Genomic DNA, 16,907 nt, shown 5'->3' on the forward strand with positions numbered 1-16,907 from the left:
TGTGGAGAAACTGGAACCCTCACACATTGCTGATAGGAATGTAAAATGGGACAGCCACTTTGGAAAACAGTCTGGCAATTCTTCAAAATGATAAAAAGAGGGGCGCCTGGGTGGCTCAGTCGTTAAGCATCTGCCTTCGGCTCAGGTCATGATACCGGGGTCCTAGGATCAAGCCCCGCATCGGGCTCCCTGCTCCACGGGAAGCCTGCTTCTCCCTTCCCACTCCCCCTGCTTGTGTTCCCTCTCTCGCTGTGTCTCTCTCTGTCAAATAAATAAATAAAATCTAAAAAAAAAGAAATGATAAAAAGAATTATGACATGCCCAGGACTACCCCACCTAGGTATAAAGCCAAAAAATTGAAAGCAGGGACTCGAACAGATACCTTTACACCAGTGTTTCTACAGCATTATTCACAATAGCCAAAAAGTGAAAACAACCAAAGTGTCCATCCACAGGTGAATGGATTAACAAAATGTGGTACATCCATACAATGAATATCACTGAACCATAGAACAAAATGAAGTAATGGTACATAGTAGATGAGCCTTGAGAACGTTATACCAGTCACAAAAGGCCACATACTATATGATTTGATTTATTATTTTTTAAAGATTTATTTATTTATTTGACAGAGAGAGAGAGAGAGCGAGAAAGGGAACACAAGCAGGGGGAGTGGGAGAGGGAGAAGCAGGCTTCCTGCCGAGCAGAGAGCCCGACGCAGGACTCAATCCCAGGACCCTGGGATCATGACCTGAGCCGAAGGCAGACGCCCAACAACTGAGCCACCCAGGCGCCCCTATATGATTCAATTTAAACGAAATGTTCAGTATGGGCAAATCCAAAGAAAGTAGATTAATACCTGGGGTTTAGGATAAGGGTGAAATGGGGAGTTACTGCTAACAGATATGGAATTTCTCTTTGGGGTAATGAAAATGTACAAACACTGATTATGGTGATAATTATAGAACTCTGAATATACTAAAACCCACTGATTGTACACTTTAAAAGTTAATTTATTTTTTTTTTAATTTTAAAAAGATTTTTATTCATTTATTTTAGAGAGAGAGCAGGGGGGAGAGGCAGAGGGAGTGGTAGAGACAATCTCAAGCAGACTCTGTGCTGAGTGCACAGAGGCCGACGAAGGGCTCAATCTCATGACCCCAAGATCATGACCTGAGACAAAATCAAGAGTCGGACAGGACACTTAAGCAACTAAGCCATTCATGCACCCCTTTAAAAGTTCATTTTAGGGGTGCCTCGCCGGCTCAGTAGGTAGAGCATGTGACTCTTGGTCTCAGGGTCCTGAGCTCAAGCCCCTCCGACACAGAGCTTACTTAAAAAAATTTTTTTAACTAAAAAATTTTAAAAAAGGGGCACCTGGGTGGCTCAGTCGTTAAGCATCTGCCTTTGGCTCAGGTCATGATCCCAGGGTCCTGGGATTGAGCCCCACATCGGGCTCCCTGCTCCGTGGGAAGCCTGCTTCTCCCTCTCCCACTCCCCCTGCTTGTGTTCCCTCTCTGTCTCTCTGTCAAATAAATAAAATCTTTAAAAAAAAAATTAAAAATTAATTAAATAGGGGCACCTGGCTGGTTCAGTCGGTACAGCATGTGACTTTTGGTCTCAGGGTTCTAAGTTCAAGCCCCATAATAGGTACAGAGATTAGTTAAAAATAAAATCGTAGGGGCGCCTGGGTGGCTCAGTCATTTAAGCGTCTGCCTATGTCTCAGGTCGTGATCCCAGGGTCCTAGGATCGAGCTCCCCATCAGACTCTCTGCTCAGCAGGGAGTCTGCTTCTCCCTCTCCCTCTGTGCTCTCACTCTAAGTAAATAAATAAAATCTTTAAAAATAATAAATAAAATGGGGCGCCTGGGTGGCTCAGTCGTTAAGCGTCTGCCTTCGGCTCAGGTCATGATCCCGGGGTCCTGGGATTGAGCCCCGCATCGGGCTTCCTGCTCAGCAGGAAGCCTGCTTCTCCCTCTCCTACTCCCCCTGCTTGTGTTCCCTCTCTCGCTATCTCTCTCTCTGTCAAATAAATAAATAAAATCTTAAAAAAAATTAAAAATAATAAATAAAATAAAATCTTAAAGAAGCACCTGGCTGGCTCAGTCAGGACAGCATGCCACTCTTATCTCACGGTTTTGAATTCAAGCCCCACAATGGGTACGGAGCCTACTTAAAATTTAAAAACAAATAATCTTAAAAATAAGTAAAGCTAATTTTATGATATTTAAGTTATTTCTCAATAAAGCCATTATTTTATTTAAATATATATATTACCTGTTAAAAAATAATAATTACCACCTTGATGAGAACCACTCAAAACTACTCCTCATGGACATGGCTATCCTTCCAATTTCAAACATTTCTGAAATTTTGTTTCTGATGTTATACAATTTTTTTTTAAGATTTTATTTATTTATTTATTTGACAGAGAGATATTGAGAGGAGGAACACAAGCAGGGGGAGTGGCAGAAGGAGAAGCAGGCTTCCCGCTGAGCAGGGAGTCCAATGCGGGGCTCAATCCCAGGACCCTGGGATCATGACCTCAGCCGAAGACAGACGCTTAACGACTGAGCCACCCAGGCGCCCCGATGTTATACAATTTTTAAAATAAAACAATACAGTGATGCTTTTAAAAATATTTTATTTATTTATTTATTTGGGGGAGAGAGAGCACACACGTGCACGAGAGCACATGTGGGTGGGGGGGGACAGAAGGAGAGGGAGAGATGATCTTAAGCAGACTCCCTGCTGAGTGCAGAGCCCAACGTGGGGCTCGATCGCACAACCTGGAGATCACGAACTGAGCCGAAACCAAGAATCGGACACTTAACCAACTGAGCCGACCAGAAGCCCCTAAAACAATACAGTCATGTTTTCAAGTACCTATCTTGGGACCTTATCTACCTTTTTTAGGTATAATGCCTTGCCTAATTAATATTTGTAATATTTTTTTAGGTACACTCACCAAACCTTCTCAAAGAGAATTCTACCAACGTATTTGTAGAAATGCTTTGCTGTAATCTGTACAAGAGTGGGCAGAGCTTTCTGTGTGTTGCCCATGAGACCTGCATGTTATCAGGCACCTGTCCCATCCACACTTCCTTTTGGATTTTATATCTTTTAAGAACAGGCCAAACTTCTATCAGAGAAGGTCAGAACCCATACCAGGAGTACAATTTGAATATATATTTCCCCCAACACATCCTTGGACACAAGCCACCAAAGAAGTTACCTCCCATTCTTCTCTCCACAATGCATCTCTGAAAGAGAAAAGTTCTCTACCTCCTACAATGTTGATTTCTCTACTTGCCCACCCTCACAAAGCTGTTGGTTACTTGTAAACTTGGGGGCTCCACTGCTTACACCCCTAAAACATCAATTACTAAAATGTTACCTAAGGAAACCTACTATAGGGGAGCCTGGGTGGCTCAGTAGGTTAGCCATCTGCCTTTGGGTTGGGTCATGATTCCAGAGTCCTGGGATCAAGCCCCACATTGGGCTCCCTGCTCCGAGGGGAACCGACTTTTCCCTCTCCCTGCCCCTCCCCCTGCTTGTGCATGCTATCTTTCTCTCTCTCTCTGTCAAATGAATAAATAAAATCTTTAAAAAAAAAAAAAAAGAGAAGAAAGAAGCCTACTATAAACTCCACTCTGAAATAAGCCAAACTGTCCTTTAGGGAGGCCTGTCATCACCCTGCATTATACTGCCCTCCTTTCCCAATTACTTTTTCCCAAATTACACTTTAATGTCACGTCATCTACCTGTGGTAAGGGGCATTACAGGAACAGAGCTTGTCATCCTGTAGACTATAAACAAGATGCATAGGATGCTGTTATTAAACAGTTACCTTCAAGGAGGACCCAGGGGAGGACCGTCTCTGCTCCCTTTATCAAGGATAGATGTGATTTCCTGAGTAGCTTGTGTTTGTCATCTTTTAGACTTGGGGAATTTTTTAGCTGATCAGTTTCTATCTTTCAGTAGACTCCTTGAAAGCTTAGGGCTTAATCTCAAAGAAGTAATCTGGTCATCACAGCTTTTATTTTATATACAATTCTTACTTTTAGGGGCGCCTGGGTGGCTCAGTCATTAAGCGTCTGCCTTTGGCTCGTCATGATCCCAGGGTCCTGCAATCGAGCCCTGCATCGGGCTCCCTGCTCAGCAAGAAGACTGCTTCTCCCTCTCCCACTCCCCCTGCTTGTGTTCCCTCTCTTGCTGTGTCTCTCTCCGTCAAGTAAATAAATAAAATCTTTAAAAAACAAAACAAGTCTTACTTTTACTGCTGGCTCCATCTTGGTTTCCTAACTTTACATTCTGTCTCATTTTTCTTACTTATTCTATATGTAATTTATCTTGCTATATTGAATACACCTTTGTAAACCATTCTATATCCTTTTTGGAACAAATTAACATTTTGAAACTAATCACAGCACAGATTCCTGAGGGACTCCATGATTCCCATATATGAATGTGCTAGAATTTGTACCCACGTATGTCTGGCTCTCCTAGCCCATAATGCCCCTTGAACTGCAAGTCACCCCTGGTAACTGGCCCACACCCCCCAGTGCTGACCTGAAAGTAACAGTACAACATAAGCTCAAGAATGTTACTGTGAAACCTTGCCAATCTCAAAAGCTGGAGAGTGTCTAGGGAACACATGTAAACTACTTAGGCAGCATCTTCAACGCAAGACCAGGCACACTACCTTGAGTAAAATAACAGTTGTCTCCTGTCACTGCCACTTCTGCAGTCCCAACTGAGGATTTAGAGAGTTGAGTTTCTAAGCCAAAGCCATTGCCTCTCATCTCTCCAGTTCAGCAGTAGCTTACACGTCCAAACAAAGCACACACAAAAATAAGTCCATTAAATCTCAATACAAATTCTATATAAGTCAGCCAATTACACACACAGTGGCCTCAGAGAGCCCAGCCTTGCCATGGGGGAAGACATATGGTCCTTTCTTCCAAAGCCCTTCACAGCTTTGTTCTACTGCTCAGTTTGTACAAAGCGTGGTTTCTCTTACTGCTCCAAAACAGTCTCTGAGGCAAGATTCTCAATCTTATCCAACTTTGGGGCAAACGATACCCATCTCTCCCCATGGTGCCCAATTAGTTCCTAATCTTGAACAAATAGGGGTTCATAGCCCCCTTCCTAGAAGACCCTATTTCCCTTCTCTACCTTTTTACAAGATACTTAGGGTTCCATTCTATTCTCTGCTCCTGTCTCTCTGTCCCCTCTTGTCCCTCAAATACACTGGGTTTTAAATTTCTGTGATTCTCTGTTTTGACCCTGCTATCTAAAACATATCATTTCCTTTATTTACTTCAACATACTAGTACTTATACAATCTCTTGGCTTAAGAAATAAAAATCTAGGGGCGCCTGGGTGGTTCAGTTGGTTAAGCGACTGCCTTCGGCTCAGGTCATGATCCTGGAGTCCCGGGATCGAGTCCCGCATCGGGCTCCCTTCTCGGCAGGGGGTCTGCTTCTCCCTCTGACCCTCCTCCCTCTCATGCTCTCTGTCTCTCATTCTCTCTGTCTCAAATAAATAAATAAAATCTTTAAAAAAAAAAAAAAGAAATAAAAATCTATCTAAAATTATTTTTTACATAGCCTTTGTATAGAATTTCTACTATAATACAAATCACTGGGAATGAGGAGCTGGAATCCAAAATGATAATAATATTCACACCCTTACAATCCAGAAGGAAATATCCATATCTTCAGTCTAAACCAGAGTTTCTCAGCCATGGCACTACTGATAATTCTTTCTTTTGGGGGGCTGCTGTCCTATGTGTTATAGGATGTTTAGCACCGTATCTGGCCTCTATACCCACTATATACCCATAGCAACTCCCTAGCTGTGACAATCTAAAATGTCTCCAGACACTGCCAAATATCTACTCAGGGGCAAAATCACCCCCAGCTGAGAATCAATGGTATAGACCTTTCTTCTGAGTTTACTACTATTAGAGCTATTTATGTCTGGAGCACATTTGACAATCAGTAAATATTTGTTACCAGCCTGTGAATCCAACACATATCTGGACATCTCTACCTCAATATCTTGACTTGGCAGCATCTCAGACTCAGTACAGCCCAAACCAAACTCCCTTGTATTCTTTAATCTAGTTACAGTATTTACTAAGTAATCTATGCCAGAACCTGAGATTACACTGAATTCTTCTCTCTTCCTCATAACCTAGACCTAACCTGTCAACAGGTCCTAGTATACCTTCTTCAACTCCTTTTATTTATTTATTTTTTTAGTAATCTGTACACCCAGCACGGGCCTTGAACTCATGACCCAGAGATCCAGTTGCATGCTTTTCTAACTGAGCCACCAGGGGTCCCCATCTCCTTTTGAACACCACAATCACTTGTCACTGCCTTACTTTAAATTCTCATGTCACCTGGCCTACTGCTTTTTTTTTTTTTTTTTAAGATTTTATTTATTTATTTGAGAGAGAGAGAATGAGAGACAGAGACCATGAGAGGGAGGAGGGTCAGAGGGAGAAGCAGACTCCCCACCGAGCAGGGAGCCCGATGTGGGACTCGATCCCGGGACTCCAGGACCACGACCTGAGCCGAAGGCAGTCGCTCAACCAACTGAGCCACCCAGGCACCCCCTGGCCTACTGCTTCTATGACATTTTTGCCCATTCCAAACCATGGTCCACAAATGTTGCCAGAACCTACTGTCACAGTCCTCCTTAAAAATTTCTCAAGAGCACTCCTCTATGGCAGTGTTTCCAAAACTCTACTCAGATACCATCTTTATGATTTTTGTCATATTCCTACCACATACAACAGTATATCCCTGTAATAGTTTTCTTTGAATCTTCTTTTTAGTTAGCTACATTTTATTTTTTTTAAAGATTTTATTTATTTATCTATTTGAGAGAGAGAGAGAGCACGTGAACAAGTGGAGGAAGAGGCAGAGGGAGAGGGAGAAGCAGACTCCTGCCAAGCAGGGAGCCCAACATGGTGCCTGATCCCAGGACCCTGAGATCACGACCGGAGCTGAAGGCAGATGCTTAACCCACTGAGCCACCCAAGCACCCCAGTTAGCTACATTTTAAACAACATCCCAAAGTCACAGTATGATTTGTTTTTCCCTGAAATATAAAAGCATTTCAAAGTGTCTATCCATGTACCGCCTAAAAGATAAAAATCCAAGTTTATCAGCCTAGTCTTCCATGATTAGCCTCTGCCTGCCTTCCCAGCACCACCTCCAGCCATACCAAACTCCTTGAACCAGCCATGTTCTTTCAGATTAAGTTATACGATTGCATATGGTATTTATTCTGCTAGCACATTTCTTTCCTTCCTGTTTTGTCTACCTGAACACACGCTGCTCATCCTCTCATTGTTCCTCCTTGGTGAAACCATCTCTAGTTCCAGTTAGATGCTTTTAATACGTTCCCCAATATCCTGAACAGCCCTCTGTTATAGCACCTAACACACCATGCAACAATCATTTGTTTACCTCTCTATCTCCTTTACTATATTGAGAGCCCCTCATAAAGAAGTACCAGATTCTATCTCTAGCACCCACAGGGAACAGTACTTGACAAAAGGAGACATCTGAAGAAATGTTTGTTGTAAAACAGTATACAATTAGATTCAACAAACCTTAACTGTTTGTCTACCACATACAAGACAGTGTTCTAAGACTATGGAGAACACAAAAATAAACAAATATGATCCTGGCCCTCAAGATGTTTGTAGTCTAATGGTAGAGACAGACATATTTGCTATCATAACAACACAGAGTGGTAAAAGGAGCAATAAGGTGCTATGGGGCAAAGGTCAGTACAGGAAAAAAAAAAAAAGGGAATTTTTTTTTTTTAAGTAGGCTCCACGCCCAGCATGGAGCCCAACCAGGGGCTTGAACTCACCACCCTGAGATCAAGACCTGAGCTGAGATCAAGAGTTGGACGCTTAACCAACTGAGCCACCCAGGTGCCCCAAAAGTGGGAATTTTCAATAGCAAATAAATGCAGGTATATACTCCACTGAGTCACTGTGGCAAAACCCACATAAACCTCAAGTCCTGCTCTGATATTTGTTCTGCCTTACACAAGGATTGTGTAAATGACAGAATGGACATGAAGGTACTCTGAAAACTGTAAGCAGCTATCATACATTCTAATCATTGCTAATAATTCTGACCGTGGAATCCAGGAGCCCTGCATGGAGAAGGTGGCATCTGAGGCAGAGCTCAAAAGGGACATGGAGGATATTGTATAGAGGAAACACAAATGGTAGTTATAGATGTGAACCCTGGACCCAGACTACCTAAGTTTGAATCCCAGCTCCTCCACTTACTTACTAGCTGTATAACCACGTAAAGATACTTATAATCTGTCTGTGCTTCAGTTACCTATCTATCAAATGGGGCAAATATTAGTAGCCAACTCATAGATTATTAAATGATTTATTATTTGTGCTATGTAAGTATTAAAAATACTAGGTGACAGAAACAGACTGAGCAAGAAACAAAGATGGAGAAAGTATAGAGCATATTGTCAGAAGAGGGCAGTCCAATGTGCTTAGAATGGAAGGTAAAAAGAAACTTGATGAAAAAAAAAAAGAAACGTGATGAAGTGGAAGATGTACCTAGAAAAGCATGCTACTTGTCATCCTAAAAAAAAAAAAAAAGCTATTAACTGTATCATTAAGATCTGCACAGGAAGATTTCCAACTTTATTCATTGATTAGGTGCACATCCTCAGCCAGATCATAAACTCTATGAAGCTCAGTATACCCTCAGTAAAGTAAGAAGGGTATGGAACTAGAAGAACTCTGATTCTCTCTTAGCTCTGAAATTCTAGAAAAGGGACTAGGGAGTCATTAGAGATGTGTACCTTCCCATAGAACACCCATAGCCACACATAACTACTGAGCACCTGAAATGTGGCTAGTCCAAATTGGGATGTGTCATAAATGCAAAATATACACATTTCACAGAGAGTACTCAAAAAAGGGCAAAATATTACATTAATAATTTTATATTGATTACATGTTGCAATTGAGTTAAATAAAATATTACTAAAATTAATTTCAACTGTTCCTTTCTATTTTTTTTAAATGTGACCATTCAAGGCTCATGTTTCTGAGCATTTCATTTCTACCAGACAGCACTGTTGTAGATTGTTTTCATAAAACATAGGGGAATGTGATTCTGTGGCCCAAAAGACAAACAAAATGCCAGGTATTATCAGAAAGGGTCTTGGAAACACAACACTCTTCCAGCCCTATATAATGCCCTAGTATGTCCCTAACTACCACACCGTGTTCAGTTTTCCCTGCAGTACCTGAAAAAGATACAACAAAAAACCAAACAACTTGGGTAAACGGAAGGATCAATGAAACAAGCACTAAGATGAGTGACTAGACTAACAGATTGCAAATCCGGAAGGATAAAGACTACCATATATGATGAGAATCTATAAAATCAGTGTCTGGAATGAGGAGGTGCAAAAGGCTATTCACTAAATCTCAGAAAAAAAGCAAAGGAGAATTTTTTGAAGCTTTATGGAGGCATTTCAAGTAAAGGTATAACTCTGCTGAGCAAGTAGCCTTATATGAAGAACTCAGAGATGGCTCAGACTAAACATAAAAGTGAGTTCCAAAAAGATTACATTAACTATTAATTCATAAAAGTGGTTATTATGGAATTGCACAATTCCTTATGCAATCTCTTTAACTACATGCCACCTTTAAGAACTGTCCAAGAGATCAAACAATCCCCAAGTTATAGAACCCTTCCTCCTCTGAAATTCTTAAGTATTCAATACACCCGCCTTTTATCATTCATTCTTCCACTTGGCCAGATATGGAATCTCTATCTCCTATTACTCTCTCTGAAATCTTAATTGTGGATGAGAACCACTTGAGCTCTTTAAGAAATGTTTTGTTTTGGCCCACTCTCATATATTTCATCTTTATTCCTACAGAACAGTTATGCAGATTCAATCTAGTACTAATGATCTGACCACTTCCAATTTAGATATAGAGAAATCATAATTAGATGTAGAACATCCTATGCACTTATTATTTTATTTAGTACCTCCAACTACTAGTCAAATTAAACACAGAGGTGAATTGCTGTCTTCTTTTCTAACCAGAACAAATCTTTTCCATAATGATCATTAAGTGGCTCCAATGATTTTTTTCCTCTAATCTTTTATTTTGGCTCTAAAGCCTCAGAAAAGGTGCTCCTGGAATGCTTGGCTTGTCTAATTTTAGTTTCCATTTCATGCCAAGAAGTAGAAACAAAATTAAATTTCTTTTAAAATACACCAGACATGAACAGCACAACTAAATTCATCCAATAAAACCACTTCCAAAACAAAGAAAAGCATCCACTTATAGAGAAATATTCATAATTATTTTTTCCCAGTAGTTGCTAGAAGATTGAAAAAAAGAAAGTTTATTAAGAAACAGATATACACTAAGTACAGCCCAATAGGTTTGCAAAGGGAAATGAAATGGTTTAATACCTCTATTTCCTTAAGGTGGGAAGGAAATCTAATGTTTATCAAACTAAGAGATCTAAAGAAAACCCAACTGATTATCTTCCAAATCATATAGCCAATCGCAAGTTATTATCAAGACACACTGTAATAATAAGCAACATTTTATTCATTAAAAACAAAGCTCAAAACAGCTTTACACGTGCTAAAAAAACCAGAAAATTCCACATCCAATCACTGATACGAGAAAATCAACTTGATCTATGGAATTAACAATGCTACCAAAAGATAGCTGGTTAGTTTTCTACGAATTAGGTCCCAATGTTGGTTGTATCCTCGGTTCCTTTAAAAAGCATTTAAACAGGGGACGCCTGAGTGGCTCAGTCGTTAAGCGTCTGCCTTCGGCTCAGGTCGTGATCCCAGGGTCCTGGGATCGAGTCCCGCATCGGGCTCCTTGCTCAGTGAGGAGCCTGCTTCTCCCTCTCCCTCTGCTGCTCCCCCTGCTTGTGCTCTCTCTCTCTCTCTGACAAATAAATAAATAAAAATCTTAAAAAAAAAAAAAAAAAAAGCATTTAAACAGAAGGAAGCCACAAAATGTCTGAAGGACTCAGATGAACATAAATAAAAGCTACATTGCTAGTATTGGCTTTGTCCTCATTTTAATCAAAGTATCCTATTTAAAAGGGGAAAATGCAGGGCGCCTGTGTGGCTCAGTCGTTAGGCGTCTGCCTTCGGCTCAGGTCATGATCCCCGGGTCCTGAAATCGAGCCCCGCGTTGGGCTCCCTGCGAGGCGGGGGGCCTGCTTCTCCCTCTCCCGCTCCCCCTGCTTGTGTTCCCTCTCTCGCTGCGTCTCTCTGTCAAATAAATAAAATCTTTAAATAAATAAATAAATAGGGAAAATGCACAAGAATGACTCCCCTATCATATAGCACATGTAATTAACATGTAAGTACAATGAAGTTACATCCATGAAAGCTGGTGTGACCTTAAACATTTTGCATACTTGTTGACTGATGTTGAATATCAACTTCCTGTATGAACAGAGCAAAAGAAAAAACCAGTAATCTCTTCCTTAAGAGAAATCTACAAAGATAAATTGCTTTACATCCATAAAGTAAAGAAAAAAAAACAAAAAACTCAAAACTTCCAACAGTTTACCCACTTACCACACAGCAAATCAAAGTTAACTGAACAAACAGGCACTGGCACTATCCGCTGAACACTGTCAGACACCTAAGCGCTGTGCATGAAAACACTTCTCAGAAAAGCAAGATACCAAAAACTTACATTCCTTTTCTCTTACATTCATTCCTTTATCCACACATACATTTATTGTTACTTGCACTAGGCAGTAGCAAGGAACAACTCATCTCCTCTGGGAAACCAAGAAAAGGAAATCTTCAGTCAAGAAGGGATTATGAGGAAACAACTTAAGAGGCAGCCACCGCTCATGCAGAAAAGTATTTGTATTGAGGCCCTACTACTTTATCCACTGAAATTAGCTCAACAACGTACTGGAAAATGGGTTCATATCTGAATTAACAGAACTAAAGCAACACTCCTAACAAGCAATTGAGACGAGGCGTACGGAAAGAGGGACGACCAGCCGTTCTCTGACATCACTACCAGACCGCTCTGGCCCACCGTCTTCCCCTTCCGCAGGGACCTAAACACACTGGGGCCGCGTCCCGGGAGCTGGCGGCATCTCCTGTCAGACGCCGGCCACCCAGAGCTCCTGTCACCACCTCTGGGGGATGATCCCATCCCGAGGGCACTGTCCGCTGGGGCTCGGCCGGGCTCCGGGAGACCGGGGTCGGGGTGAGCGGAGAGGAGTGTTCCACGCAAAGCTGTCAGGGCTCGGAGCCCTGGGGTAGCCCAAAGGCCAGGAGGGGCAACCTTGGGGCAGAGGCCGCGACATCCCTCGCGACCCCACGGAGGCAACCGGGAGAGCATTCGGGAGACTCGAGCTTCCCCCGCTCTGCGCGTCACGCCTGGTCGGACCGGGTCGCTTCGCCCCGTGTTAGGCCCACCACCAGGACCGGACCGGACGGGATGCCGGCAGGGGTCCGGCGCAGAGAGGAAGGGCGGGCCGGCGGGCGCCCCACTGCCGGAAGGGGCGAGCCCCGCAAGCAGCGCTCCCGCCCCAGCCGGGCTCACCTTCAGGTCGTTCTCCGGTAGGTACTTGCACAGCCGCGCTATCTCCACATACTTGTCCAAGTCTAGGGGCGCCATTTTAGAAATAACAAGCCCCGACGGCTTCGGCGGCAGCGGCGGCGGCTCTAGTAGCGGCGGCGGCAGCGGCGGAGGCCGAAGCCGGAACTCTTCCTACGTCACGTCCGGCCCGTGAGAGGCGTCTGCGCAGCGGCGTAAAACTTGACCCGATTCTCCCCGCTGCCTTCGCACGCCCCACGTTCTCTCCGGCTGAACCCAGGCTGCGGGTCCCTAGAGGCACCCCTTGTCCAGGCAGTGAAACCTGTTGGGACCCGTAGTTTTCTGCCGCGGGGGGTACTGGGATTTGTAGTTTTCAGTAGTGGCCAGTTACCCCACTTTTTCTCCCCTTCCCTTCCTTTAGACTTTGACTTCTGTGGGCCCAGCGAGGCTTTTCCGATGCAAAAAAACAAAGTAGATGACCCTAGCCATTTCTTGGTTTCTCACTTCGACCCTTTTAAGCATTCTCTCACCAGAACATCTTCAGTTAAAAATTGAGTAAGCCTGGCCGTAGTTAACCTGTTCGCACCTTTTCAAGTCCTTGTGAAAACCTTGCTTAAGCTTGTGGCAGAGACATCAGGCTACCAATCTTGCAGCCCCGGAAGGAAGGGACTCAATGATTAAGGATTTCTTATGCTAAATGCTATATAAATGCTGTTTTTCCGTTTAATCCTCATAACAATTGATAGGAAAGCAAGGTTCAGAGAGGTTAAGTAACTTGCCCCCTAATTCACAGGAACTAGGCAGGGGAGCAGAGACCAGAACATGGGTCTACCTGGTTTAAATATGCTTCAGTGTGAGTCTCATGAGGGCAGGGAGTGTTTTGTTCTACCCCCAGTGCAAAAAACAAAAAACAGGACCTGTCACTTAGTATAACTTCAACAGTCGTTCATTTAACGGCTATTTATTGAACACCAACTATATGCCAGGTACAGTTGTAGGCACTTAGGATATTTAGCAAGCAAAATAGACAAAGATCCCTCTCCTCAATCTGTAACTACATTCTAGAAGAAGAGGCAGAACATAAAATAATAACTGTATAGCATATTAGGAAGTGGTAAGTGCTAGAGAGAAGGAAAAAAGCAGCGGTGTAAGGGAGATGGCGTTATGCATTTCTAAAAACCAATAAAGAGGTAGGGGAGTTAGCCATACAGATGCTTGAGGGCAATCAGAGGGAAGAGGCTGACACAGAGGCCCTAAAATGGAAGCATATCTAAATGGAATCTTGGAAATGGCAAGATTAGTGTGACTGGAGCAAGAGGAGAAGGGATGAGAGAAAAGAACGTCTTTACTTTTAATCTAATGGGGAGTTACTGCAGGGTTTTGAGCAGAGGAGTAACTTGTGTAACTCATTTTAAAAAGGATCACTCCGGCTGCTGTATGAGACTCTATTAGGCAATGGTTGCAGATGAGAGACCAGTCAGGAGACTTATATAATCCAATAGTAGCAAGTGCTTAAGAATATTTGTTGTTCAAGTGACCCTGGCCTGGATCCTCTTGCTCTAAAGTGCATTTTGGGGAGCGCCTGGCTGGCTCAGTGCGTGGAGCATGCGACTCTTGATCTCTGGGTTGTGAGTTCGAGCCCCACATTGGGTGTGGAGATTACTTTAAAATAAAATCTTTTAAGTCTCATAAATAATAAATAAATAAAATCTTTAAAATCTCAATCTCATGACCCTGAGATCACGACCACAGCAGAAATCAAGAGTCAGACTCCCAACCGACTGAGCCACCCAGGCACCCCAAAATTAATTTTTTTTATTTTGTTTGAAGATCTTATTTTTAAGTGATCTCTACACCCAACATGGGGCTTGAACCCACAACCCCAAGATCAAGAATCAAATGCTCTATAGACTGAGCCAGCCAGGCACCCCTAAAATTAATTTTGAAAAGTTTGCTGCAGAATTAATGATGCCCACAAACATACACTTCTTCATTTATTCAACAAATAGTTATATAGCACTTACAATGTGAATGAGACAGATATGATCCTTGCCCTCATGGAGCTTACAATCTGACAGAAACTAACAAAATACATATAAATGAGAAAATCCTAACTGCAAAGTGTGATTAGTGCCTAAAAGGGAAAGAAGGGGTACTGTAAGAAAAATGGAGTGGAAGAGGCCTACATTAGGTTGGCAATATAGTAGAGGTAAAGTGCAAACTCTAGCACCAGATGGCCAGAGTTCAAGTTCAGACTCTACTACCCATAGTGTGACTTTGGCAAAGTTATTTATCCTTTCTGTGCTCCAGTTTTCTCTGCTTCAATGTGGAGATAACAACTGTCATCATATTGTATGCAGATGATAAGAATAACACTTACCTTAGAGGCTTGTACTGAGGTTTAATAGAGTTAGTATATAGAAAGGGCTTAAACGATATCATGTGCAAAGTGAGTACAATGTGAATGTTAGCTCTTAGTATTATGTGGACAGGAAAAGCCTTTCTGAAGAGGTAACATTCAAGATTTTAGGGAAAAAAAAGTATAAGGATGACATGTTCAAAATTTCTTGGAGAGGGGCACCTGGGTGGCTCAGTCGTTAAGCGTCTGCCTTCGGCTCAGGTCATGATCCCGGAGTCCTGGGATCGAGCCCCGCATCGGGCTCCCTGCTCCGCGGGGAGCCTGCTTCTCCCTCTGACCCTCCCCCCTCTCATGCTCTCTCTATCTCATTGTATCTCAATCTCTCAAAAAAAAAAAAAAAATCTTTAAAAATTTCTTGGAGAAAAAGTTCCAAATGAGGAAAAGATGCTATTGTTTTTGACTTTTTAAAATTATTATTACAGTCCTCTTTAGAAAGCTGGCAATTCACTTTTCAGCTTTGAACCTCAGTAACTGGGAATTAATCCTACTCAAGATACCTTCTCAGAACTGGGAAGGAAGGCAAGTAAGGAGATGGACATGACTGTTCTTTACAAATTATAATATGCTTGAAAGGGAGAGGTCATCAGCATCATTGCTTCCCTTGCTGATAAGTCAGTGAATGAACAGGTAGGATGGTATCCCCTTCCAGCGAAAACAGGTGGCAGTCCTCACGTTACCAAACCATCTGGTGAACTCCCCTCTGTGGCCCCATCTCATTCAGTGAACCTCACTCTTGATATACACAGCAGAAAGAAATAAGGGAAGCATCCTTCAGAGTGTTGAGTGACCTCTTAGAAGAGGTGATAGACACATTGGTCATTTATTTTGGAAACTGTATAGAACTTGCTAACTGGAATGTATTCTTAGTCTTCCTTGGGCAAAGGAGGAAATCTAGGCTCCTGGTTCTGCTATTTATGTAGGCTAATCATTTTAAGTTCTCTGGGCCTCCATTTCCATTTTTAAAATAGATCTCAAAAGTTCCTTCCAGCAATTTCTGAAATGTGATTTCTAGTATAAAGCATAGGTCTTACAAAGAAAACTGGTCACTATTTTGCCCACAAACCTCTTTCAGTTTTTCTTTTTCTTTTTTTTTTAAAGATTTTTTATTTATTTATTTGACAGAGAATGAGAGAGAGCACATGAGAGCGGGGAGGGTCAGGGGGAGAAGCAGACTCCCTGCCGAGCAGGGAGCCTGATGCGGGACTCGATCCAGGGACTCCAGGATCATGACCTGAGCCGAAGGCAGTCGCTTAACCAACTGAGCCACCCAGGCGCCCCCCTCTTCCAGTTTTTCTTATGTACAACTCCAGTTTGGCATCTTGAAATGGAGCTAGCCAAAAGACACAAGGTCCATCAGAGCATTCTGCAGCTCTGAGCAGAAATCTCCATCTAGATGTGCATGGACATAGGGCAGAGCCAACCTAGCCTTCATTTTCTTTCCTGAAGGAGAGCAGAATTACTGAATACTCCTTTTTTTTTTTTAAGATTTTATTTATTTGAGAGAGACAGAGATAGCAAGAGAGAGCACGAGCAGGGATAAGAGGGAGAAGCAGGCTCCCCACTTAGCAGGGAGCCCGACACAGGGCTCGATCCCTGAACCCTGGGATCATAACCTGAGCTGAAGGCAGACGTTTAACCAACTGAGCCACCCACTCACTCGCCCCCAGAATTACTGAATACTCCTAAAATCCTCTGTGGCAGACAGCAATGGAGATTTTTCCATTAAAATGGGAACTCATAGGGGCGCCTGGGTGGCTCAGTCGCTGGCGTCTGCCTTCGGCCCAGGTCATGATCCCAGGATCCTGGTATCGAGCCCCGCATCGGGCTCCCTGCTCCGCGGGAAGCCTGCTTCTCCCT

General features: G+C 42.8%; 2 protein-coding genes and 1 long non-coding RNA gene across 7 annotated transcripts in view; 1 reads left to right on the forward strand and 2 right to left on the reverse strand.

Moving 5' to 3' along the window:
* PPP6C (protein phosphatase 6 catalytic subunit) overlaps positions 1-12,903 on the reverse strand; it is a 38,892-nt gene extending 25,989 nt beyond the window's left edge. For 2 of the 3 annotated variants that reach the window (XM_081803609.1, XM_081803608.1), the window contains exon 1: positions 12,638-12,903. In XM_081803609.1, the coding sequence (XP_081659735.1) occupies positions 12,638-12,712 (75 nt within the window). In that variant the 5' untranslated portion in view covers positions 12,713-12,903. The remainder of the gene's footprint in view (positions 1-12,637) is intronic. The other variant, XM_081803607.1, reaches the window with a different exon arrangement.
* LOC145717129 (uncharacterized) lies at positions 5,373-10,890 on the reverse strand. The gene is made up of 2 exons (XR_014140163.1): positions 6,634-10,890; positions 5,373-6,417 (listed from the first exon to the last, which is right to left on the reverse strand). It is a non-coding gene; the product is annotated as an uncharacterized LOC145717129 (long non-coding RNA).
* RABEPK (Rab9 effector protein with kelch motifs) overlaps positions 12,361-16,907 on the forward strand; it is a 25,675-nt gene continuing 21,128 nt past the window's right edge. For 2 of the 3 annotated variants that reach the window (XM_081803595.1, XM_081803598.1), the window contains exon 1: positions 12,522-12,654. Coding sequence is in view for 1 of the 3 variants with exons in the window: in XM_081803596.1 (XP_081659722.1) it covers positions 12,533-12,654 (122 nt within the window). In the remaining 2 variants the exon portion in view is untranslated. Of the gene's footprint in view, positions 12,655-16,907 lie in introns of all 3 variants that reach the window. The other variant, XM_081803596.1, reaches the window with a different exon arrangement.

The sequence above is a fragment of the Leptonychotes weddellii genome, chromosome 14, assembly GCF_054177405.1.
Source record: "Leptonychotes weddellii isolate Sample4059 chromosome 14, ASM5417740v2, whole genome shotgun sequence".
NCBI lineage: Eukaryota > Metazoa > Chordata > Mammalia > Carnivora > Phocidae > Leptonychotes > Leptonychotes weddellii.